The sequence below is a fragment of the Stegodyphus dumicola genome, chromosome 4, assembly GCF_044657685.1.
Source record: "Stegodyphus dumicola isolate Sdum_Otavi_A_Nest chromosome 4, ASM4465768v1".
Taxonomy (NCBI): Eukaryota; Metazoa; Arthropoda; class Arachnida; order Araneae; family Eresidae; genus Stegodyphus; species Stegodyphus dumicola.
The window spans coordinates 29,380,683-29,405,437 of NC_140771.1; the positions used below are offsets into that span (position 1 = coordinate 29,380,683).

The following is a 24,755-nucleotide window of genomic DNA, read 5'->3' on the forward strand; positions in this document are numbered from 1 at the left end:
ATTGGATAATCTGCGCTCAATCCCGGAACGAATGTAGGCGCTCAATCCCGGAACGAATGCTGGAAGAGTCAAAGATTTGTAGGTATGGTAAAGTGGGAATTAGTCAAAAATCCGTATTATCCACCTTAAACCAGAAATTTTATCTGAAAAGAAAATTTCTTTGAAGTTGAAAGAAAAGTTTCGGAATTGTTAGAAGTGCAAAACAGGATGCAAATAGTTTATTTTTTTTATAGTTTATTAATATTTCTAATATCATATTTTTTGTTCATTTTAGTAATCAGTGGTAATTATAGTTTATTATTAAATTATATATACATAGAAAAATCATTATTATAGTGAAAGCATAAATTAAATAGAGTTATGACTTTTGGATAGGGAAAAAAATTTCTTTTCTTTTTTAATTTCGATTGTTACTTTATTAAGCGCTAAAAACTTTAGATTTTTTACTTGTTTATTAACTGTATTCTAAGAGCGTGTTGACCAGCAACATTGTAAAGGAAAAAAAAAAAAAAAGATTTGCAATTTTGAGTTGAGGGGGGTGAACACTTCTTTTGAATAGGGAAAAATTGATGCTATAGGGAAAATTGTATGGGAAGACCAAAGGGAAGCTGTCATGTAAACGTAAATGTTGGGGTTGAAGTTCCAATGATTGAAGAATCCGAAATGAAATTGAATCAGAATTATTCAAAATCTTTCATCATATCTTCCGGTGCAGTTTATCAGAAACAATCTTATTATTTGTACATTACGTTATCTTCAGTGTTACTGTTTCTTGTACTAATTTTCTGGCTTTCCATTCCAAGTAAACAATGCCTCTTTTTTATTGATAATCAGCTTAGATTATGTTTATTTTATATGGATTTTCTTACTTTTTAATTATTATACTGAGTAGTTAAGTAATTAAATGTTTTTGAGTTATAATACATATGTGTAACTTAAGAAATTCAACGTGACCTGCTTGAGTGCATCTCTCATAGTTGTATGTAAATTAACTAAATGGGGATGTAAAATTTCTGCTTCGTCTAATTGTGAAATGATGGGAAAAAATGTTGTGCTGGAGATATCTTTCTGTTTTTCATCTTTAATCCTCGCGAATCAGTTTTACTCAGAAGTTACAAGTTCTTGAATATTATGAAAAAGTGCATATATTGGTACTTTTCCATCACCAATTACCTCACCTTTACCTCAGAAAAGTTTTAATGCTAAGCTTCAGAAAGTTACCAAATATTATGTGTAGTCAAAAGGATAAATTACTAGATATCTCCCAAGTAAATCATTTGACATGTTTTGACACATATCAAATATGGTGTTTCTGTTGAGGAAGTACTCACATCTCTTTATATGTTTACCATATAACTTGTTAACATTTAGTGTTTCATTTGCATTATACAAGTACCCACATAATATGTATTATGGGTGTTACTTCTAAGGGAGGTGTTGCTGCATGAAATGGAGGAAGTTCATGAGCTTAGCTACTGGTAGGTACAATCCTAGGCATGAAGGCTTTTCCAGTATGCTAAACTAAAGCATAGCAGCTGAAGCAGACTTCATCCATTGGAGCCTGGAATCCACAAAGTTCAAGGAATTCTGTTTTGTACAAAACATGTGCCAAAAAGTTTTAATTTTTAAAGACTGAATTCAAAAATGTTTCAATTATGTCATCTATCGAAGAGGAGCTGTCTCTGTTTTTGTCCTCCCTTTTAACTGATGCTTAGAAAGTAGCGGCCGAATTACAGATGGGACCTTGAGTGACTCAGTACTAAAGTAAATTGCCAATGTTATCCCTGAGTGAGCATCCCCAAATTTTACAAAAATTTGCCTGCTTCCCTCTTATAAAGCTACAAATTGGCATCATGCCTGATTTCCATGTTCGATAGTACATACTATAGATAGAACAACTTTTCTGAACTTATTAAAAGGATTGTGTTCACAGTAAGATCTGTATTAATGCCTTCAGACATCTGAAACTGGTTGCAGGAAAAACAAGATGCGATATGTTGGGAAAGAAATGTTAGGTATTTATACCCCCGTGGATTTCCTTACATTCCTTCTATTTTTTGAAGAACTGCAGTACTAGGTACATTTTTATGTATTTATTCACTTTTTCAAATAAATATGAAAATGGCCTTTCTCTCCCCCTTTTTACAGCTCACACTAATGTACACTGATGACTATTTGGTCCACTTTAGATACTGAGTTTGATTTGTTTGATTTATATCAGTACCATTCACAACTATAAAGCGTTTTGCTGCTTGATGTGCTATATGTGTCCTATACTGCTGCTTGATCTGCATTTTGCTGCTATATGTGTCTTATACATTTTGGTGCTAGTTTGCTTTTAATCCTTTAAACACACAATTTTATGTCTGTATTCAGATTTTTCATGTTTGCCAAGTGATTTCTTGTAGAATTATGGTGAAAAGCACCATTCTATGCTTAAAATTTGCACACTACTGTAGTATAACTGTGTATTCTGTTAAGTTGATTAACATTTTGTTAGGCGAATATTTTTAATTTATGTATAAATTCTGATCTCTTTTAGATCCAGTATATAAAATATTGAAAAGTGTTGTTGCTGGTCTATTACTGATCTATTATTCTTGGGAAATAATTTATTTTGATAGCATCATGCCTGGAATTCACCCATCTTCGCCTTTATCTCCTTCAAGTATCAAGTAAGCAACTTTACCAATTTCTTTTACATCTTACTTTTGTCCATTTTAGTAATCAGTTTTAGTTATAGTTTATTATTAAATTTTTTATGCACAGAAAAATCCATGCTATAATAAAAGAGTACAAATTAAATATAGTTAGTTTCCAAAATAAATCTTATTGACTTTAGTTGATTTGCAAAATAGGTACAACTCTAATATACGCCCTAATTTCACCAAATGTGGCGATATGTGTTCTGCGCTGGTTTTTGGCACGATTTCGTGTTCTATGGCAACCCTGTTGACATTGAAAAATCTTTCACTCGAGCTCGTTGGTTCGCCTCTGTGTCTGAGAAGATGGGAGCGAAAGATAAAATGGTAGTTATTGAATTGAAATTCGGCAAAAGGAAATATGATTGTGGCTATCCTGTTGAGGGGTAGTGGGTATTTGGAAGTGTGGAAAGAGGGTCTGGGAGATTATTTTTAATGGCAGTACATGATAAAAGTAGGGATTTGTGATTTTATTTATGGTTGATCTTTACATTATGGTAACTTGGTGTTTTTTTGGCGAAAATTTGGCGACCAACTCTCCTACAGCAACCCTCTATTTTTTTTTTCCCGCCGCCATTTTGTCTTCACGAAGTAAAGACATGTTTCTTTTCTTTTTCTCTACTGAACACTTCTTCCAACAATCTACTAGCCGAATTACACTTATGCTAGAAATTTTCTCTAACAAAACTGCTTAATCATGACAAATATTCACTGCAAAATTCGGAAAAAGTGCACAATACCATACTCCTTACGCGTTTTTCAAAATAACACATACACATAAACCATGTACACGCCGACTTATTTTTACTTAAAAAAACATCCCAGAATTGCACAAAAATGGCATTGCGCACATTCTTCACTATATCCATGTACACTGCTTTTTTCTCATAAATTAGAAAAATTTCATGAAAATACATGACAATTTTCTCAATCTTTAAACCCGGTAAAAAGAACATATATGAAATTACCTGATCGCGAAAAAGTATTTACCCTTTCCAAATATGAACATTTCCACATATGAAATAAATAAAATATCCAAAAACTTTTACCTCTAAATCATCTATTACATTATACACGTCACCAACGAATTCATACCTCAAGCATTACAAATATTTAGTATCAAATATTTAAATTATTTCCATGCACGTTTACTTCAACTTAAACGTATACCAAATTCCTACAAACATAAAATTCACAAAATAACTATCATTTAATTAAAATATCACTAAACCATGTACACGCCGACTTATTTTTACTTAAAAAAACATCCCAGAATTGCACAAAAATGGCATTGCGCACACCCTTCACTATATCCATGTACACTGCTTTTTTCTCATAAATTAGAAAAATTTCACGAAAATACATGACAATTTTCTCAATCTTTAAACCCGGTAAAAAGAACATATATGAAATTACCTGATCGCAAAAAAGTATTTACCCTTTACAAATATGAACATTTCCACATATAAAATAAATAAAATATCCAAAGACTTTTACCTCTAAATCATCTATTACATTATACACGTCACCAACGAATTCATACCGCAACCATTACAAATACTTATTGTCAGATATTTAAATTATTTCCATGCACGTATAGTTCAACTAAAACGTATACCAAATTCCTACAAACATAAAATTCACAAAATAACTATCATTTAATTAAAATATAATTAAATTCAAAAACACTACTTAAAATATAAATGAGCACATACATTAAATTAATACATACATAAATACCCATTTCGAATTCACTTTAGTTACGGCCATGGGATCCAAAAATTCATGAACACTGTTTCACACAACACAGAATAAAGCCAAATACAAAATTTCCAGATTTTTTCCTGATTTCCCCCCTTTTCCGATTAAAGAACCGTAATTCGTCCATTAATATCACATGACATATCCCATGATCTCTCATTTCCCTCACACAAAATAATGCGTAATCGGAACTGAGTACTGCTCACATTATTACCAAAGTGCCAGGTAGTAACCTTTATCGCCTCCAAAATGTCGCGAAACTACCAGTTACCATATTGTAAAGATCAACCTTATTTATTTGTGAACCGTAGTATAAATTTTCTGGATAGTGTGTCTGGCTGTCGTGTAAATACGATAGTGATTACGTGGCGGTATGAAATTTATATTTCTGCTATTCGAAAACATATTAATTCATGGTAAGTGCATTTTATTTTATCCTTGTTCTTATTTTGTAGAATGTTATGTTCATTGGTTCTTTAGTATGAATTTCTGTCGTTATTGTTGTTTTTTTTAAATTGTTTGAAATTTATTTTAGTTTATTTTGTTGTTTAGTGTCTAGACTGTACAATTTGTAGATGTTTTTTAAAGTTGAAACAGAACGCTGTGTACATGGTATTATTTGAAATTTATTGTTGTTATGTTATTTTATTTAAGCGAGGAGTGCCTAGATCGTAGAGTCCTTCCTTGCCTAAATTGTGCAATTCGTAGAATTTTTTTTAAGTTTAAACAGGATGCTGTGTGCATGGTATTCTTTGAAATTTATTGTTGTTATGTTATTTTATTAAAGCGAGGAGTGCGTAGATTGTAGATTCCTTCCTTGCCTAAATTGTGCAATTTGTAGAATTTTTTTAAAGTTTAAACAGGATGCTGTGTACATGGTATTCTTTGAAATTTATTGTTGTTATGTTAATTTATTAAAGCGAGGTGTGCGTAGTTTGTAGATTCGTTCGTTGCCTACATTGTGCAATTCGTAGATTTTTTTTAAGTTAAAACATGTCGCTGTGTACATGGATTCTTGTCAAATATTTTTGGTTAGAAACTTTATGTTTTTGCTATCTAAATTTTTTGTTTTTGTTTTGGATTTTTAGCTAAATTGTGTGTTCAAAACGTAGTTTTTGCATGTGCGAAAACCGCGTTTTTGGAGACATTTTAGGCTAAAAGTTCAAAATGTAGACAAAAAATTTAGATAGTAATATGGCAGCGTGAAGTTTCTCGCCAAAAATATTTGGCGAGAAATTTGGCGACTTGAGGGCGCATATCAGAGTAGTTCCGCAAAATAGTTAATACTGGATACATCCATTTCTTTGATTCGATGTGGAACTATTTTGAATAGTGCTTTTTTATGGAGACCTGTGGTCAAACTCTTTTTCACATATTAAGAAGGCACATATTACTTTTATTTAAGTGATGCAAAGAAAATAAACACAGTGCACTTTAAAATTATGGGTGAATCTTCGGATTATGATAACTTGGCAATTTTTGGGGGGATACTCAGGTAACCAGCACTTGGCGAACTTCCTGAAATCGCGTTCGCCACCTTGGGCGATACGCGCCATAAAGTGGGAGGACAGTTTAGGTTGCTAGTTTAGATCTTCACTACGCTAGGGAGAAAGGCAGAAGCAAAGGGATATTTTCTTTCCATATGTAAATACTTTGCTTTGGCTGTCATGTGACTTTGCAGATGAATCGTCATGCTGATCACATAACTTTGTCAGTAGATGTAGCGCGTACGCTCATATGCTGTTTGTTGTTCCATATGATCATTTGCTATTTAATTATTTTATTAGAACAAAATATTATTATTTATTAGACTATTAAAATCTATTAGACGTCTAAATACTATTAAAATCATAATTATTTAATTACCGGAGACGGGCTTCAAGTTGCCATAAACCATACCCTATTTTTGCTATACTAAAAACATTTCAGAAAATAAAATTACTATTAAAATTATTAATGATTTAAAAATTAAATAACTAAGTATTACGAAATTTTAATTCATAATTATTTAAATAATATTATTACTGTGCTTCTAGTTGCCGTTTAATAACCATGTAAATTATTTTCTAAATAACTTAATGAACTTAAAAATTAATTACCCTTATAATTAGTACAACAAAGTAGATAACATATGGTCTTTTTCTAACTTATCGTTCGCATGGGCACATTTTTAAAATTATTTACTTAATATTTAAGTATATGGGTGTTGTTTATCTAGCCTTAACATACAGGAATTAATTTCCAAAATAAATTAATTGTACTCCTAACACGAATTATTTAGAATGAGAAAAGCACTCGCTGGTTATTTGCTTAAGATGGCGGAAATCTGTTAGTCGAACTCCAAGACGAACTACCAGTGTGCAACATTTTTACTGCTATCTCGCTGACAAACACTGTATCATACAAGCAATTTTTTAATCCCTCCTAATCAAGTTTATATTGAAATAAAATGCTTATAAGACTTTGAAATGCTAATAAGTTAATGTAAAATATTAAAGAAACAATATTCTGCTACTTTTCTAAGTATATTTCACCACTGATTTCTTTACATAGAGGATTTTGGGGAGTTCGGTGTATCAGTAAAAAATTTAAACTATTATACAAAACTTGAGCAAAATTCTTTCACAGATAAACAAATAAAAGTTAATTAAATTTATACAGTCAAAAGTCGTTAATCCGGACTCGTCGGGACTTCGGCGATTCCGGATTATCGATTTTTCCGGAATATAGATCATCAGTTTAAATCTGGTAAAATGGCATGCAGAAATTATAAAAGTAAAAATATGAAACCGTAATTTACGAAATAAAAAAAAAAAAAAAAAAAAAAAAAAAACTGAAATGTTTCAGATTTTAAATTACGTCCAAAGGGGCATTTTTTAACATTTTGTGTGTTACCGTTCTTTATTAAATATCATGTTCCTCGCACTTAAACCATAAGATCCAGTGCAACAGCAATATCGCAAAATAGTTTTAAAACGAGCATATCTTTAGAATTTCCGATACGGAGACTCACGCGCTGGAGATAAAAATGTTTTTTCTGCACAACGTTGCCATTGCTCGCTTTGAAATCCTTGAGTTTGTTAATCAAAAATTCGTCAAAGTTTAAAAAAATAGGAAATCGATCATAAAACAAATTTCAAATTTCAAATTTGGTCTTTCACATGCTCATATTCGTTGGAGGATTACGTTATTCAAAATTCGATGACTCTATGTACCGTTGTTTTATCACAATACGAGAAATATACATACATTTATGCAGATTTTTCATTATTTAATTTCTTCAAATATAATGCAGGACTCTAACATTTTGTGGCAACAGTTTGAAAAGTGAACCGACATTTATGAGTCCGACGCAAAATGCCAAAACGAAACTAATAGTCCTTCGGGATTCAAATCCCTTTGGACTAATTATGATCTAAAGGGTACCAAAATTTACAAAAAAAAAGAGCTTAATATTTATTTGTTTACTTTATTAAACATTTCTTTCAATGTAAGTTGTTTCAGTTGCTTCGTTTTTTATGTAATAATACATTCTCTTTAATTCTATAAACAGACATAATTTCTTGTTCAGTTACGAAGTTCCGCTGTTCAAGTTCTATAATTGCTGTGTCGAGAATAACGACTAATTTGTCAATCGAAATTTTTTCGTTTTCAATAACCTATGTCACTTTCTTCGCTATCGAAAGCGAATTATAATGACGAGGCATTTGATTTAAATCATGTCAAAGACGGAGTACATCGAGATGAAATACTACATTGAGTAAGCAATTATAAGCCAAATAAAATAAAAACATCTGCTCTTAAGATAAGGATAGTGCTGACAAATCAACTTCCAATTCATAGCACGCCGCCTGGGCGTTAAAGATAAACAAAGTTTAGATAAACAAACGTTTAAGTTTAGATAAACAAAGAATATGCCTTTATCCATTTTTTGTTTAATGGACTCCGAAAGATACTTTCGCTTTGTATATCCTTTACATATTAGTAAATATATATCGGAAATTCTATTTGACATAATCGAAAGTTCAAGCTTACTTAAAAGCTCTAACTAAGCTAATAAAATTGCTCTAACAGTCTGCAAAAAATAATAATCCGTATCCAACTCGAACATCAAGGAACAACGCAATCTGCAAAATTAACTGAAATAGATAATTTTAGCTTAGCTTATCCCGTCCGTTATACATTAAACGCGCATTCGTAAACGTGTTTTGCACACGCAAATTCGCAGCGGTAAAGGTGACGCATGCGCAGAAAGTTTGTAGCTTTGAGGTCTGGATTATGGGTGTCTGAATTAACGACTTTTGACTGTATCATCAAATCTTTGAATGATCTTCATAGATTTTTTTGCTGTGTTGTTACTCATGTTAGTTTTTAAAGGCAATAAATATAAATATTGAAATTTTTGCATCACCATATTTGCAACAAATACATAACCGAAATATATTGTTAGAAATCTTGTTTCCCTGCAGTTATGCAATTCAGGATTACATTTCTTTGTTTACCTACTTGAAAACTATTTTCGTATTTTAAGACGAAGGGGAAAAAATTCTGCTTCCGTGCTAATAAATTCAAAAGAAGCTAGTTTTTGAAAACCTGTAAAAAAAAAGGGAATTTTTTTTTCTTTTTTTTAAGAGACAGATGTCTTATTTTGTTTTTCTAAGTCAAGCTTATTTTAATGAACGGTTGCCCACCAGCGGCCGAGTGGTAAAATCGCTGAACACTGGTAGTTCGGACCGAGGTTCGAATCCCGCGAACGGACTGGCTGCATGGGTGTTTTCGGGGTTTTCCCCATGTATAACGTGTATACGAGCCAGTTTCCCTTAGAAAGTCCTCCACGAAGGCATCCCTCCCCTTAGGCAGCCTAAGGGGAGTGTGCTTTGCCGTATTCTCAATACACCATCTTCAATGAATGGTTACGGTTAAGTTGCACTGTACTATTTGCTTTGTGGAATCCAATTTATTGCCGATTTAGTTATGAATTTCAAATACCTACCTTTTCATTCAGTTGATTTATAAACAACATTAAAGATAAACATATTAAAAAAAGGAACACTTTTATTGCACAGTCATCTATAAAATTTAATTTTTGCAAAAACTTTTATTATCGAAAAAATATCTGTTACTTATTAATGCGAAATTATGTTAACAAATAAAAATATATAATACATTTATATACATTTTTAGTGTTTATGTTAGTAATGTTGATCAAACAAATTTTTCTACGAAATATCGATTATTAACTGGGAATCGATTTTTCGCGAAATGACGTAGGCGCAAACCCCATGAACTTTGACCTCTGAACTCTGAACCTACATTATTTTGGTTTGGTGCTCTGTGTGTAACACTTCAAAAGGAATCAGCTGCAAAAGCAAGCATTTTTTCAATTAAATTTTTATCTATTTCAATCTATTGATATTTGCATATTTGAATTACTATTTTTTATTTATATTAAAATTTTTATTTTTGTAACTTAGGAATATTTGTAATTTCTTCAATTTAAGAAGTTATTAATATTTATTTCTGCATTTTCTTCTGTCTACTACTAAACCTTTATTCCTGTACGTTACCAGTGTTTTAGTTTGATATATTTTTAGCTTAAATGTAACATAATTTTTAATTTAAAAATAATACATTTAACTTAATATTTACCTTATTTATCTAATTTATTTTATTTGTAATATAATGTGAATGGATAATTTTACATAAATTATTTATTCTATATAAAATGCTGACATAAGGTTATTTTAATATAAAGAGCAAAAATAAATCTATAACGATCGGTTTAGTTCATCAACATAAAATGTAATGTGTGAAATGAAAGTATTATTTTTTTTTTAAATAGTAAATTCATGTATATTTGATCTTTAAAATTTTTAACGTTACTTGTGTGATAAATATTCCATTTGCATGATTTTTACTGCATTTATATGAAGACCATATTTTTAAACATATTTAACTATTATTGTAGATACTTGTAGAAATTAATGGTCAGAATTAAAAAGAGAAGTATAAACTGTAATAATGTTGGAGTTATATATATCATAACAGGGTTGCCACGCTACCTGCAAAACCTGGAGAACCGGGAAAAGTCAGGGAATTCGAAAATTGACCAAAATATTCAGGGAAAAGTCAGGGAATTTAAGTATTTTTGTCAAAATCTGGAAAAGTCAGGGAAGTTCATACAACGATCCCGCCAAAAAAAGCGATTTTTGCGCCGACGTCGGAAGAGGTAACTTTTTTGGCGAATTATGTATCACGTGAGTGTCATTCGGGTAGCTGGCATAGAGCCAATTTTCGCAGCTCCAATTTGATTGTCTTTTAGAAAGGCAAAGCAACTTTCCCGCAACTCGAGAATCGCATGTGCAATGCATGGACTAAAGAAAGTACCTGTTCTCGTATAAAACAAAATGGGTTTAATCCTAGTATACGGTACCATGGAGGTTAGAATCAAAGAATATGTATTGTAAAGAAGGAAAACCTCTCTGCAACAGACGTGGCTGTGGCTCCGTTCCATCATAGAGGGAAAACAGCTGTGCATGTCTGATATATCTGTTGCCAAAGCTCGAAACCGGTGTCGAAGTTCGAAGGTCACGTTATCAAGAGTTCATAAAATGAATATCGTTTAAAATTTCTTTAACCACTTGCGCTTAAAAAGACGTGCCACGCACGTCAAGATGCTTTTGTCTCAAACCGCGAGCGACGTGAACACCACGTCGATAAGCATTTATCGCAAAAATGAAAATAACGTGGTGCACACGACGCCTAACAACGAGATTGTTTATTTCTCGAGTTACAGCTCTGGATTGCACTCGCAGATGCGGAGCGGCGTAAATGAGACACTTTACGGCTTGTTATATTGTAGCGCACGGCACCGCAACCGTGAAGTTTAGTCTTAGCGCAAGTGGTTAAACTCTAAAGGAAAAGAAAATATTTTTTGGCGCAAGTAAATTAATTCATGGATTAGTTATTTTCAGGGGGAAAAAAAACTACGAAAATCCGTTTTTAAAATTATTGCGAAAAATCCAAGAAGAAACGTCCTTTGATAAAACGTTTCTTCTTGGATTTTTTCGCAATAATTTAAAAACGGATTTTCGTAGTTTTCTTTTTGTCAAAAAGCGTTTCTTCTTAACACGTGTTTCTCAATTTCCTGTACACATCGCGGAGAGGGAAATTCTGGCCGCCAGGTTCCGTCGCCAAATCCCTTGGCAAATTTTCCCTCCGCATTCTAGCGGCGTAATAGCATTTTACTTGTATGGAACCTTTTCTTCTTTACATAGACGTTCTTTGTTAGATAATAATGGGATTTGGCGACATCTTGATGCGCAGTAAACGGGTCATTTTGGTCTTGGCGACAATTTTCAAAATCGTGCCAAAGCCTTACCGTATACTAGAATTTTACCGCAAAATCCTTTTTAAACCTTTTTTTTTTTTTTTTTTAAATAAATACCTTGCCACTTTGCAGTAAAATAAAAAAATAGTAATCAGTCATCTAGGCTAGCCATGTAATATAACTATATTCCCTAAAATATCGTTGATTATTCTAATTCAATTTTTAAGTAATTATTTTTATGTTATTCATATAATTTAATGTTGCTTCTTCCCTCTTAATTTATTTATCATTAGTAAATAATATTTCCAAATTTCAGGAAATTTTCTCTGGCATAATCCTGAAATTAATTATAGCAGTATGATGACATACCATCACGAAATTTAATGCACATATTTTTTCCTTATGTATGCTGCAAAATAAATATAAAATACCTCAATTTATTAAAATAGATTTCTTTCTTTCGTTTAGCTGCAGAATGTCTGCAAAAAAAGCCTTATTTTATTCCAGATTGGGAAGATTCTAATCTCAATCTTCAGTGGAGAAAACAACAACTATTATAATTATATTTGTGTTTTCAAGTGTTAAGGTGCCTTTTAAGAACATACCTCACGCAAATTAAATTTACCTAAAATCTAACTTAACTATTTAGCATTGTGATTTATAAGGACTGGATTAGCCTCGTGTTAAACTGGTGATGATCATGAGTAATAATTAAATAAAACATACATTTGTTATCCAATATATATATCTTAAATTTTATAAAGTTTCTTAAGTGGAAAACTAAACAAAATTATCAAACAAAGTATACCAAGAATAATTAAGAATAAATGTCCTCTGGGATTTATTGAATAATTAAGTGAATTTGCTACACAATACAAGTAATACCATAATTAATTTACCTCTTAGCACAGCCAACGTACATTACGCGGATAGACTGGAATTTTCTTGAAACACACCTGGAAAACCTGGAAAAGTCAGGGAATTTCATTCTCCTGTTTGAGTGGCAACCCTGTCATAATCTAAAATACTAAGGTGAAAAAAGTATGTACATTAACTTAACCACATCACTAACTAAATTAGCTCTATGTGCATTGTTTACCTTTTTTAACACAAGCGCGTTACTGTATTTAGCCTCAGGTGATTTTCGCCTAGCATGGGTTTCTCCCCTATATCGGGCTCAAGAGGGAAATTTTGTAAAGCGTCTTTTCACGTCATTTCCCTCTTGGCGTCAAAAAAATCCTTCCGAGGATTTGCCGATTCAAGATGGCGGAAAAAATTGCGCCAAGTGCCGGTTATCTGAGTCTTCCCATTTTTTGACGAAAATTTGGTGACCAACCCTGCTACAGCAACCTGCGAGTTATTTTTTTTTTTTTTTTTTTGGACGCCATTCTGTTTTCACGAAGTAAAGGCATGTTTTTTGTTTTACTCAACATTTTTTCCAACAATCTGCTAGCCGAATTACGCTTATGTTAGAACTTTTAGGGAACAAAAGTGCTTAATCATGACGAAGATTAGGTGCGAAATTGTTTCTATGTGCTTATTAGCTAAAATCAAGATCGGAATTTTCCGGAAAGTCCATTTTCACCAGATTTCTTGCACCGCGATTCAAACTTATCTACAATATCCTTCCTTTCATATAATCTCATTTCATTCCCACATGTTCAACATTCATGCTTATCTGCAATTAATCCTACACTCATACCCATTCAAGCAACTCTTTTGGATGATCACATAAATGCAATTAAAATTTGGAATTTACTTTAGAGAGGGACATGGGATCCAAATATTAAGCAACACTGTTTCATACAAGATGGAATGTACTTCTCAGATTATAGCTAAAGTCCTAGCTAGTAACCTTTATCACCTTACCAAAATGTCGCCAAACTACCTGTTACCATATTCCAAAGATTAGCCAAATTATGCAAAATAGCAAACTTATTTTATTTCATATTTGTAAATTAATTTTTTTATTTAAAATCTACATCAAAATAAGGTTACGGTTTTGCCTGATTTTAAGTTTTACATTGGTATGTTTCTCTTGCTATTTGATTTACTATGCATCTGTAATGGGAAGGGGGGGATTGTTCAGTTTTTATTATTATTTCTTAATTCTAAGAATTTTTTATTTGGAGGGCATAGACATTTTAATATCATTTAAAATTTCATAAAAACCAATAAATAAAGAGTGTAAATTTGTAAAAAGACATTAATTTAAGAATTGACTATGCTTTCATGGTTCAACATCCTGATTCGCCGGTTCATATCACATGACCCCAAGTGATCTCATCTCGCCTAAACTACGCTACAAAAATCTAAATCTCTCAGTAATTATCGCCCACCAGCGGCCGAGCGGTAAAGTCGTTGAACACTGGTAGTTCGGTCCGAGATTCGAAACCCGCGAACCGGCTGGCTGCATGGGTGTTTTCGTGGTTTTTCCCATGTGTAACGTGTATACGAGCCAGTTCCCCTTAGAAAGTCCTCCACGAAGGCATCCCTTCCCTTAGGCAGATAGCCCTCGAGGCTTTGCCATAATCACACACACACACACACACACACTCAGTAATTATCTACATTAATTTGAATTAATTTGAAGTTAAATCTTAGTTTGGAATACAAGTTTAAAATGCAAGAATTATTTCAATTTGTATGAATAGCTTACTCAGAAATTATGTGAAACCACAGTGCTTTACTTCATTAGTGTATTTTCATTAGAATTGCTGAATATAATCCTTGACTTTGCCTATTCTATATGTTCGCCTTCAAGTGAGCGGTATGATTGCATCCTAATTGACTTAATTGCCACAAAATTTTAAATTAATTTTGGCAAAAAATCTTAATTTGCTTCAGATATCAGAATGATCATTTCAGTGTGCACATGATTTTTACTTTTATAGATTACCTTATCAAGGAACTCATTTATTATCACATAAAATCTAAAAATGACGCATTTAAGATATTTGTTTTATGTTATTATTCATGCTCCTTAGATAAAACGGTAGTTTTCCATTTTGCCGGCACGAATGGCCTTAGGGCATAAAATTGAGCTATCTAGTAAAAATTCTATGTAATTTTATGCCAGTATTGAAAGAAACAATCAATCTGATAAGAAATGGCTGCGACTTGTTTTGAAAGTGAGGCATAAAAGGTTACCAGAGAGGTTATTTTGTTTGGCATCAGGTGTACCACTATTGGCGACTTTATTGCTTGCGCCGGCAAAACAGAAAAGTACTGTATAATTTAAATATTTGAGAATCATCAAGAATTTACAGTTCTGGATTTAATATGTATTGTAATGTGGCCCTTTTTTTCTTTATTACATTTTGTTTGCTGTTAAAAATTATAATTTGTACTTGTATTATAGTATAAACCTGTAACAAATTGAACAATAAAAGATAGTTTATTAAACAGAAACATTGCAATGACTCACTGATTCAGGGTAATTTTTCTAAAAAATTTTACTAATGCAAAGGTTTTTATGTAATGAGTGAATTAAATTTTTGACATTTATTCATCAAATTTAATATAGTTTATTACTAAATTAGATGTAAAAGAAAAGTAGGTGAAAGTGCAGAATCGCCCACTGCTTGGCACGTTTTTAAGAATTGTACATATGCGGTATCCATGTACACATCGACCTATTTTCACTCAAAAAAAAATCCCAGAATTGCACAAAAATGGCATTGCGCACACTCTTGACTTTATCCATGTACACATTGACCTATTTTCTTTTAAAAAGTCAAAGAAAATTGACAAAAATCCAATTCTTCTAACTCTTGTAAAAAGTGCCAAACAAATAAGTGAGCGATTCTGCATTTTAGCCGAAAAGTAATTTATTATAATGAGAAAATGAATACAATATGGTTTATTTCAAAAGTATAATTCAGTGAGACTTGAGTTAGTTGCAAAGTAAAGTAATCAACTTAAACAAATTATAGTTTTCTGCAGCCAACTGACATTGGCTGCAGAAAACTATAATTTGTTTACTAAAATAAACTATAACTATAATTTGTTGGGGAAAGGGAAAATCAGTAAGATGGAAGTAGTAGAAAAAAATGGCTTTTTCTGGTTTCCCCTTCTGAGTACTGATTATCTTACTGATTTCCCTTTCCTCCCAATTTGGAAAAATTTCAAATTTTGCATGTCTTGCATTGACACTGTATGTGGAATAGTTTTTTTTTCCCCTTCCCTTAAATTTTAATTTCCAATGGCAAGGCAAATTACAGAACTAAAACAAACTACAAGTACTATTAGTATAAAGTAGATGTACTTCTGCATGTTGCATTCTAGAGTTCAGAATGGTGTGCAATCTTTAGGCTGGATTTGAATCATGATTGTATTGAAAAGCATCTCCATCATATTGGTTTTTATGACCATCCATATTGTCATCCATCGTTATGACATTGAATAGTCATAACGATTGTTTTGAGTTTTTACACGATGTCCTCAAAGACATATAAAAATTAATTACTGCCACATTGTAAAGATCTGGAAAATGTCTTTACAGAATAGAATTAGCTGATGAGATAGACCTCATTTTTTTAATTTTTAAAAAGGAAAGTTCGTTTGATGTTCTTAAATTCATTACTTGCCATAACACTGGGTCAGATTTAAGCATTACTTTAAGAATTTTGCTAACCCTGTCCATAATTGTTGCTACCGGCGATAGACCTTTTTCTAAACTAAAAATTACATAAAATTATTTAAGAACCATGCCTGCTCAGTATTGTCTTAATGCATTTGCATTGTTGGCCATTGAATGTGAATTGAATAATAAACTAGATCTGAAAAAAACAAAAAGTTATTTGCAATATTGCAGAAAAAAGGTTCGAAAGAGATTAATTTAGGTTTAAACTTTGTATATTGTACTAGTATTCTTTATTCTCTTTGTAGTTTTAAAAGTATAGTTTATACTAGGTTTGGTTCCAAAGTTTGTGGTTTTAATAAAAAAACAAATTGTAAATATTTTATGTGTTATTATCGTCTGAATTAAACCATATTTTTCTGTAAATAATGTTTTTTCATAAATCTGTTTCTTTTAATTTTAAAGTTTTTAAAGCCTGGGGGTGACATTTTTGAGGTTTGCTGGTGTCAGTAGAAATGGTAATGCTGGCCGTAATTAAAGCAGTAAACGCTGAAATTTTGAACACTATGTATAACCAATAAATGAGAGCACATCCTAAAAATATTTTAAATTAATTTTGACTGAAGCACTTTGGCTTTAGAAAATGGTATTCTATATTGTCTTATTTTAACAGTTTTCTGAATGTCTGTGTAAATAAAAAAAAAAACTATGTGCATTTATAACACTTTAATTTGAAATATATAAATTATTTTTGTAAAATTTAATTTAGATTTTGAGTAACTGAAATGAGATATTATACTGACATATTATATGTACTTTAACAAGATATACTAAATGTATAAATTCAATTTTCTAAAATTTTATTTTATGTAAAATTATTATGGAATTTTTAATATATTGCTATATTTTTTTAAATTTATGGATATGCTGTGCTTAAATAATAATTTTTTAAGAAAATATTTATTCATTTTGTAGGACAATTACAGGACACACTCTTCATTTGAATTATGCTTTAGCTGTGATAATCGGCTTCTTTTTTTCAATCTTCATCTACTCCTATATGTGATACTGAGAACATAAAAATCATTAAAACAATTTTTCATTGCAAGAGATATGGAAATGAAAATTAATGTTTTTTGGGTGACATTTGTCATATGATCATAAAGAAGGGAGAGGATTTTTCAATCGTTCATTGATTGTATATACTGTTTTACATCATACTTATTTAAATGTGATTGTGATATGACTTATTTTTTTTATTCAATGATATTTTCTGAAACGCCAATGAAGTACAACACTGATGAAGTACATAAAAGTACAATAGAACTCTGATTAATCTGAATCATTTTTAATTCTTTCTAAGATAAGGTTTTTTGATAATTCATTTAAGAATTTTCAATTTTTTATTTGAATAATTTAAAAAGATAATATAGTACAGTATATTTTTTATAAGAAGCTATAATAATTTAAATGAATTTGCTTGATATACAGACTGGCATGCAGTTTTTATCAACTGTCTAGCTGTTCACATTAATAGAAAAACCATATAGAGAGCTGCTTTATTGCATGTATAAGTCTTAACTTAAGTAAATTAGCTACTCATTTTCTGCAAAACAGACCAAGCAAACCTGAGGATGCTATATGAACTCCCTTCATACTCAGAGTTTTTATTTTATAATATGCAGTATGCAATCAGTTGCTGTTAGGCTTTGTGTGCTTTTTTTAAAAAAAATATTTAGTAGTATTGTATAATTTCTTTTAAAAAACTTTCTTAAAATAAAATATATTGAACTGAAATAAATATATATCCTGTATTTGGTTTAAAAAGAGTAGTTTATCCAGATAAAGTGTGGTGCCATTTATTTAGAGACATCTGAGTTTCCTTTCAGGAACAATTATTTCATTGTACTTGAAATTGATTGAATTTCTTAGTAAGTTAAAAAAATTCCCCCATGTCAACACTTTCAAATATCAGCCCCAGTTTTATTTTAGAAGCCAGTGGCTAAATATTTTATTCCTTGGATTCCTTCACTGTTTCTTTCTGTAATGAGGAGAGAAAATTTGATATTAATTGAAAATTATTTCTTTATATTTTAAGAAATGTGCTCAGTACACATAGTTTGGGTGTCAGAAATATCCTTAGCTGTGTCTTTTCAAAATTTTTGAGGTGTTAAATTATTTTATGCTATCATACATGCAACAGTGTTGTTACTGCATAAGATTTTCAGTTTAGCTTCTGTGCAGACTTGCAAATAGCGAGTTACTGGTATTTAGCAAGAATACCAGTAACTCGCTATTTGCAAGTCAGAATACTGGTATTTAGCAAAGTAAAAGATATTTATTTGTAGTATTTTATCAGTCTGCTACTATTTAACAAGGGGAATGATTAAAAAGCAATAACTGCACTTCTTAATAATTTGAATTTTTCATATTTGACATTCGACATGTTTTTAATGTAGTCTTTCTCAAATTTGTGGACATTATGTTACACTGCTTTTTGTTTATAATCTGTGTAATATTACCAAGTTACCACCATGTAAAAGGCATAATCTTTAATTTATCTTCTGCATGTTGTAAGAATAGCAGTTTTTGAAAATGTTGCCATTTAATATGATTAAAGGTCTTTAATTTATATTTTAAATTATAACTGCTTAACAAATGCAATAAATGCACTTTTCAAAAATGTTTAGCTTTTTTCTCTTTTTAATGATATAGCTAACTGCTATAATTTCAAATATATTTTGATTTATAATCTCTTTAATAATTAAGTAGAGTAGCAGAATTATTGTAATTTATAAAAGATATGTCTAATGATGTATATTACTATGTACTCTAGTACATAATTGCTTTATAATCACTTATCTAATTTATATAGTTTATAGTACATTTCATTTGTAATATATCCAATTGATAATTTTTATGAATTGTTAAGAATTATTTTAATTAATAAAAGATATTTCTAAGATTAAATATTGCATACATCAGTGTATAATTGTCTGGGGGTTTTCATTCAGATATAGATGCAAACTAATTTCATTTGTGCAGAAGTTTTGGAATTATATAATTAGGAATTTATTAATAAAACCACATTAGTTCAGAATGCACATATTTACACATTTTTTTAAATGTTCATTTTAACTTTTTTATCATTATTATAATATTTGTTATTATTATTTATACTCGCATTGTTTATAATCATTTTCATTTAAAATCAGTCATTTATGTGAGTTATGCTTCATTATTATTATCAGCATATCATGTGTTGTGTATTATTGTATTAGAACTTTTTTTGTTAAATATGTACATATATGAAAATGTATGTAAAATGTCTTACTAAAAATTGAGTTATATATTTAACTGTTTCTTAAAAAAATTTTTTTTAATCATGAGTAATCAGAAAAATTTTTGCAATTATCTTTATGTAATGTTATGAATTTATAATATATATATATATATTTTTAAATTTGTATCATTTTAAATTTCTTTGTGTGGATGACTACCATACCTAACGTTTTTCTTATAATTCATTGACAAATGTACTTTTTATAATTTTTTAATATCATTTTGTATTTTAGCATCTTTCTTATATTTATATATATGAGTGAATACATAAATACTTTATACGCATGCTTTGCGATGTGTGAGACTTTTATTGATTTTTAAAAATCAAGTATGCTGTTTCTTTATTTTTTAAAACAAAAGTGTATGAATATACTGAATGACCCAAACATTAGAATTATCTTAAAAATAGTTTCTTGGTTCTCCTGTGTTGAAATTGCAGTCTGCACATGCTATACCAGGAACTCCAACTTATAACACCTAGACAGAATTCTAGTTACCCTAATTTTGGGTAGAGCTATGCCACACAGATGATAATGGACTTAAAAGAAGTTCAACAGATAACAAGCACCGCTGTATATACCGCAGAACGAATTCCCAAACATGGCATATTATATTCATTTAATTCAGTAGTTTCATTCCATATTGATAGAATCATCATTAATAACATTTTATAGCACCTATAAATTAACTAAACAATAATATATGAATAAATAAAAATACACAAACATTTTACTTGTCAAAGATGAACTCTGCCGATTTCTAATACACATTATTTTTATGGCTTTGGTAAACTTTTTTTAATTACTGTAAATTACCATGAAAAAGAATATATGTAAATTAGATAATCAAACAAAATTTTATAATTAAAATAAACTACATTTATTTATACAAAATATTCTAATTAAATAAACTTAGCAAATGATCATCAAGGTCGCTTTTGTCACTCTGTTCTGAATCACTTCTTTCAACATCACTATCTCCATCTTCTTTTTCAATGATTTTCAATTTAACGAAAGTGGATGTGATCATGTCAGCTCGGACCGATTGTCATGCTTTATTGGCCCACAAGGCAACCAACTCATACAAAGCTTTTCTTATTCTGTTGGGAATTTGTGATGAAATTTTCTTTTCTTCTACTGCTGGTAAGATCCAGTGACTAAAATTTCTGTAAGCCCACTATGTATCATTGAGATTTTGGTTCTAAGTTTTATTGTTTCATATTTTACCATATCCATTAAACAGGATCGCATTGAATCCAAAAGGATGAGTACCCAAGAAAAAGCACCTTCTCTTTTTTAGTCGATTTCTCTCAGCCAACACAATGTCATCTGTCTTTTCCCATCAGCACAAATAATGACCTGTTTAGGGACATTTCCGTTTGATCTGTTTTTCTCTTGAAAATTATTAAAGGAGTTAACTTTTATTCATTAGTGGCACAACCCAAAGCATAAATAATAGAAATCTTTTCATCCCAATTGTTAGCACAGAAAGTGTTTTTAACCTATTCAATAAACAGTTCTGCTCGGAGAACAGCTAAAAGTAACGGTCACTTCATCCTTATCAATTATTTGCCCTCTATTCAAACTTTGTTCTTTAACTTTCATAGATGTGTACCTCATAAAAGCAATTTTTTTTTTTTTTTTTTTTTTTTTTTTCAAGCCAGCCCACAGTCTGACCAACTGTTAGTTTAGACCTGATGAATAATTTATTTCATTTAATGAACCTGAAACACCAGTTAGGTCTTCCAATAAAACTTTAATGCCCATTTGTCGAGCGATTACTTTTGCTCAAAGGTGAATACTAGCTGTTGACCCTGATAATCCGTTTCCTGTCTGCTCTATTATGAATTTATCTAAATTGTCTGCCAAAAGTGGCCAGACTTCGATGCCATTTCAGCAAGACCTTTCATTCGTAGACATTTTCTCTAATTCTGCTTGTTTGGACTTCTACCACAGAATGCTGATGTAGCTGTCAACTTGAAATTCTCTGGCTGCAGCTCAGTTTCCACTTTCTGCCACATTTTTCACTGGGAAAAGCTTAAGCAGCTGTATTTAAAATTTTTTCTCCAAGCAGGAGCCATAGTAAAAATAATTTTAAAACTTCAACAAGCATGAACAATAAAGTAAGCAGTGCAAAAAAGTAAGCAATAAGCGGATTTGAAGCTGTGAGGCATGTAGTAATAAACACAGAACTTGGCAAAATAAAAGTTCTTGTGGCTGACAGGAAAAAAAAATTAAATGATCATATCTTTAAAATTCCTGATGCACAGTCTCGCACGCTGGAGGTAAAAATGTTTTTTTCCCCTCTCCCATACAGTGTTGCCATTGGTTGCTTTGAAAACGTTGAGTTTGTTAATCAAAAGTTTGTTAAAGTATTACAAAATATGAAATCAGTAATAAAACAAATTCCAAATTAGGGCTTCCAGATGACCATATTTGGTGGAGGATTACATTATTCAAAATTTGATGGCTCTAGGTATCGTTGTTTTATCACAATGCGAAAAACATGCATACATTTATGCAGATTCTTCATTATTTAATTTCTTTAAGTGTAACACAGAGCTTTAATAGTTGGTGGCAACAATTTAGAAAGTGAAACAGACATTTAAAGTTTTCAGTGCAAAATGCCAAAACAAAATTAATAGCCCTTCTGGGCTAACGTCCTTTAGGCTAAAAAAATTTCAGAAAAGGCAAACAAAACTACAGAGTTCCATAGAAAAAAACAAAAAGTATGGTGCTGAGCACACTATACCATAGTTAGTCGAGTTTTGTACTAGTTCAAACTTGTTTCACTGCGTTTTAGTGCAACGAGAACACTCAGATCAGGCTAAAATGTTGCAGTGAATTTTACATTAACCGTTTCGCTTGTGCATAATTTATAGTTTAAAGTAGCGAAATTCCATAAAGACAGAGTAAAAATAAAATTCCTTCAGATACACCACCCTGGCAGATATGCCGCAGACCTAAATTTTCAACTTCCAAATGTGTATAAGCCCCAGTTTATCTAGCCAAAATTATGGTACATACAGTTGGTTGCTGGAGGAATGGCAGGCTGAATTTTTTGCAGCTGTACCTATATCTTTAATTTAGGTCTTGTCATCCTCTTTATTATATGCTGATGGATTGATGAAGAAATTAAAAGCTGTCTTGTCTGCAAAATTGTCTATTTAGTTCTCATTTTAGTTTCAATCCACTAATTCAAATGATGATCATTGTTGTCTTAGTTTACATTTTCAGTTTAATCCTCATATTCATGTCGTCATAATGTGAATTTCAGACACTGCTTTTGTTAAGCCATATCTTCATATTAGTCACAGTTTCTTCTTCTTTGCCTTATAGCTTTTGCTGTATGTTATTTCGTTCATTGGTGATATATTGTTTCCGTACTTCGGAGACTGTTTTTTCAGATGGTCTGGCACTTTCCTTTGAAGCATTTGTTGGAGATGGCTGAACTCGCTGGACATTTAATAGTCTCATGAATAAGAACACTGCCCAGTGTACGCCACAGGAAATGACCATGCAAGGAAAAGGAAAGTTAGCACATGCAGCCAAACCTTACGCAGAAGTGAAACACACATCATTTGTTTTGGGCTAGCAGTAAGCTTATCCTAACTATTAGACTGCTCATGGTAGCAGTAACTTAACAAGTCAATAGGGCTTAAACCCAGGGACTTTAGAGGTATTGGATAGCTTGAAAATCAGCTAAGTTGTAGAGTCTCACCTTCTTAGGAAGATCAGACCATATCTAGATCTAAGCAACTTATTGCTGTGTCCAGTAAGAAAACAAAGAACATAAGAAGGAATAAAAGGCTTTTTTATTTAGAACTCAATAATTAACAGAAAGCATTTCTTGTGCTTACAAAACCAGCCAGCATTTATAGCATAACTCAGACGTAATGAATTCAAATTAAAAACTAAGTTAAATCTTAAGCTATCCCAAAGGCTATACAGAAATAAATAATATGCTAGTTGGCTGAAACCTATACCGGTGTGACAAGCACTCTTAGGAAGAATAAAGCAACACCACAGACAACTGTTATTGTTTAACTGGAACTAGTAATGGGGCCTTCAGCAGGGGGAACATGCTGACTAAACAGTCTGAAACCTTTCTTTAAATACTACTCCTTCTACCTCATTTGAATATGCACGAATTAAACATTAGCACTCTGGCAGGAAAATGGAAAGGGAAAATGACAGTAAAGCTATGCAAAATAAAAAAAAACTGATTAGACAAAAATAAATAAATCCTTACAAAATGTTTCTGAAGTATCCTTGGATGATAGTGGAATATTAGGATAGCACATTATTCCACTGACATAGATAACAGCCTTCAGAATGCAAATATCCTTGAAAGAAAAAGTACATTCCAACAATAGCATTTCGTCTTCCTAGGCACATGAAGGGAAATAATATGTGTATTTAGAAAAATGCATATCATATAGAATTAATTATTACTTGAAAATTTTACTGTATGATGTGGTATCGTTCTGCAGGTTTTCAATTTTAAAGATCTTAGTATCATGTGAGGCATAGTATAGCTAATACACAATTGAAAAAAATTTAATTAAATAAACAGGCTTCTGCAATTTGCCCTCTAATATCTCCTCATTGACATTCTTGTTATGCATCTAGGATCAATGTATCTGCACTGTTAATTTCCTTGTTTCTTCCCTTCCTGCACTGTATTTTCCTTTTACCAGTCAGGGCAGTCTATGTCGATTCTGATCATCAATGATGTGCGATTAAGTACTATTTGCTTACTGTATGTTGTTGCATCCATTGATGGTTTATTTGTTTGAGGCCTTTTGTTAGACTTATTTAACATAAATAGGTAGCAGTATGTAAATATTGACAGGAGAACTATTATTTAGGTGAGTTAAACATGTGAAACTGAAGAGAAAGAGGTACTTTTTAACTGTTTTAATATGGCCCCTAGAACAAGAAGAGAAGTGGAAATTTCCTTTATTTTTGGAATTCTAAAATGATAAGTGGTTCAAAAGCAAAGAATTACTAATCATTTATTGTTTCAATTTTTATAA

At 31.1% G+C, this 24,755-nt stretch overlaps 1 protein-coding gene across 1 annotated transcript; it reads left to right on the plus strand.

Annotated features, from left to right (window-relative positions):
- The first annotated feature begins 573 nt into the window (after positions 1-573).
- LOC146997503 (uncharacterized) lies at positions 574-21,592 on the plus strand. Its single transcript, XM_085814651.1, has 3 exons — positions 574-802; positions 2,543-2,675; positions 17,351-21,592. Exons 1-3 carry the CDS (start codon positions 589-591, stop codon positions 17,439-17,441), a joined length of 438 nt encoding a protein of 145 aa, XP_085670777.1. The 5' UTR covers positions 574-588; the 3' UTR covers positions 17,442-21,592.
- The last annotated feature ends 3,163 nt before the right edge of the window (positions 21,593-24,755 follow it).

Excerpts from the sequence above, each read along its gene's own strand:
- LOC146997503 (XM_085814651.1), top strand. The coding sequence starts at position 589 with ATGGGAAGACCAAAGGGAAGCTGTCATGTAAACGTAAATGTTGGGGTT. Across the intron at positions 803-2,542 it reads TTTCTGGCTTTCCATTCCAA|ATCCAGTATATAAAATATTG; the intron begins GTAAACAATGCC and ends GATCTCTTTTAG. Across the intron at positions 2,676-17,350 it reads TTATCTCCTTCAAGTATCAA|GACAATTACAGGACACACTC; the intron begins GTAAGCAACTTT and ends TTCATTTTGTAG.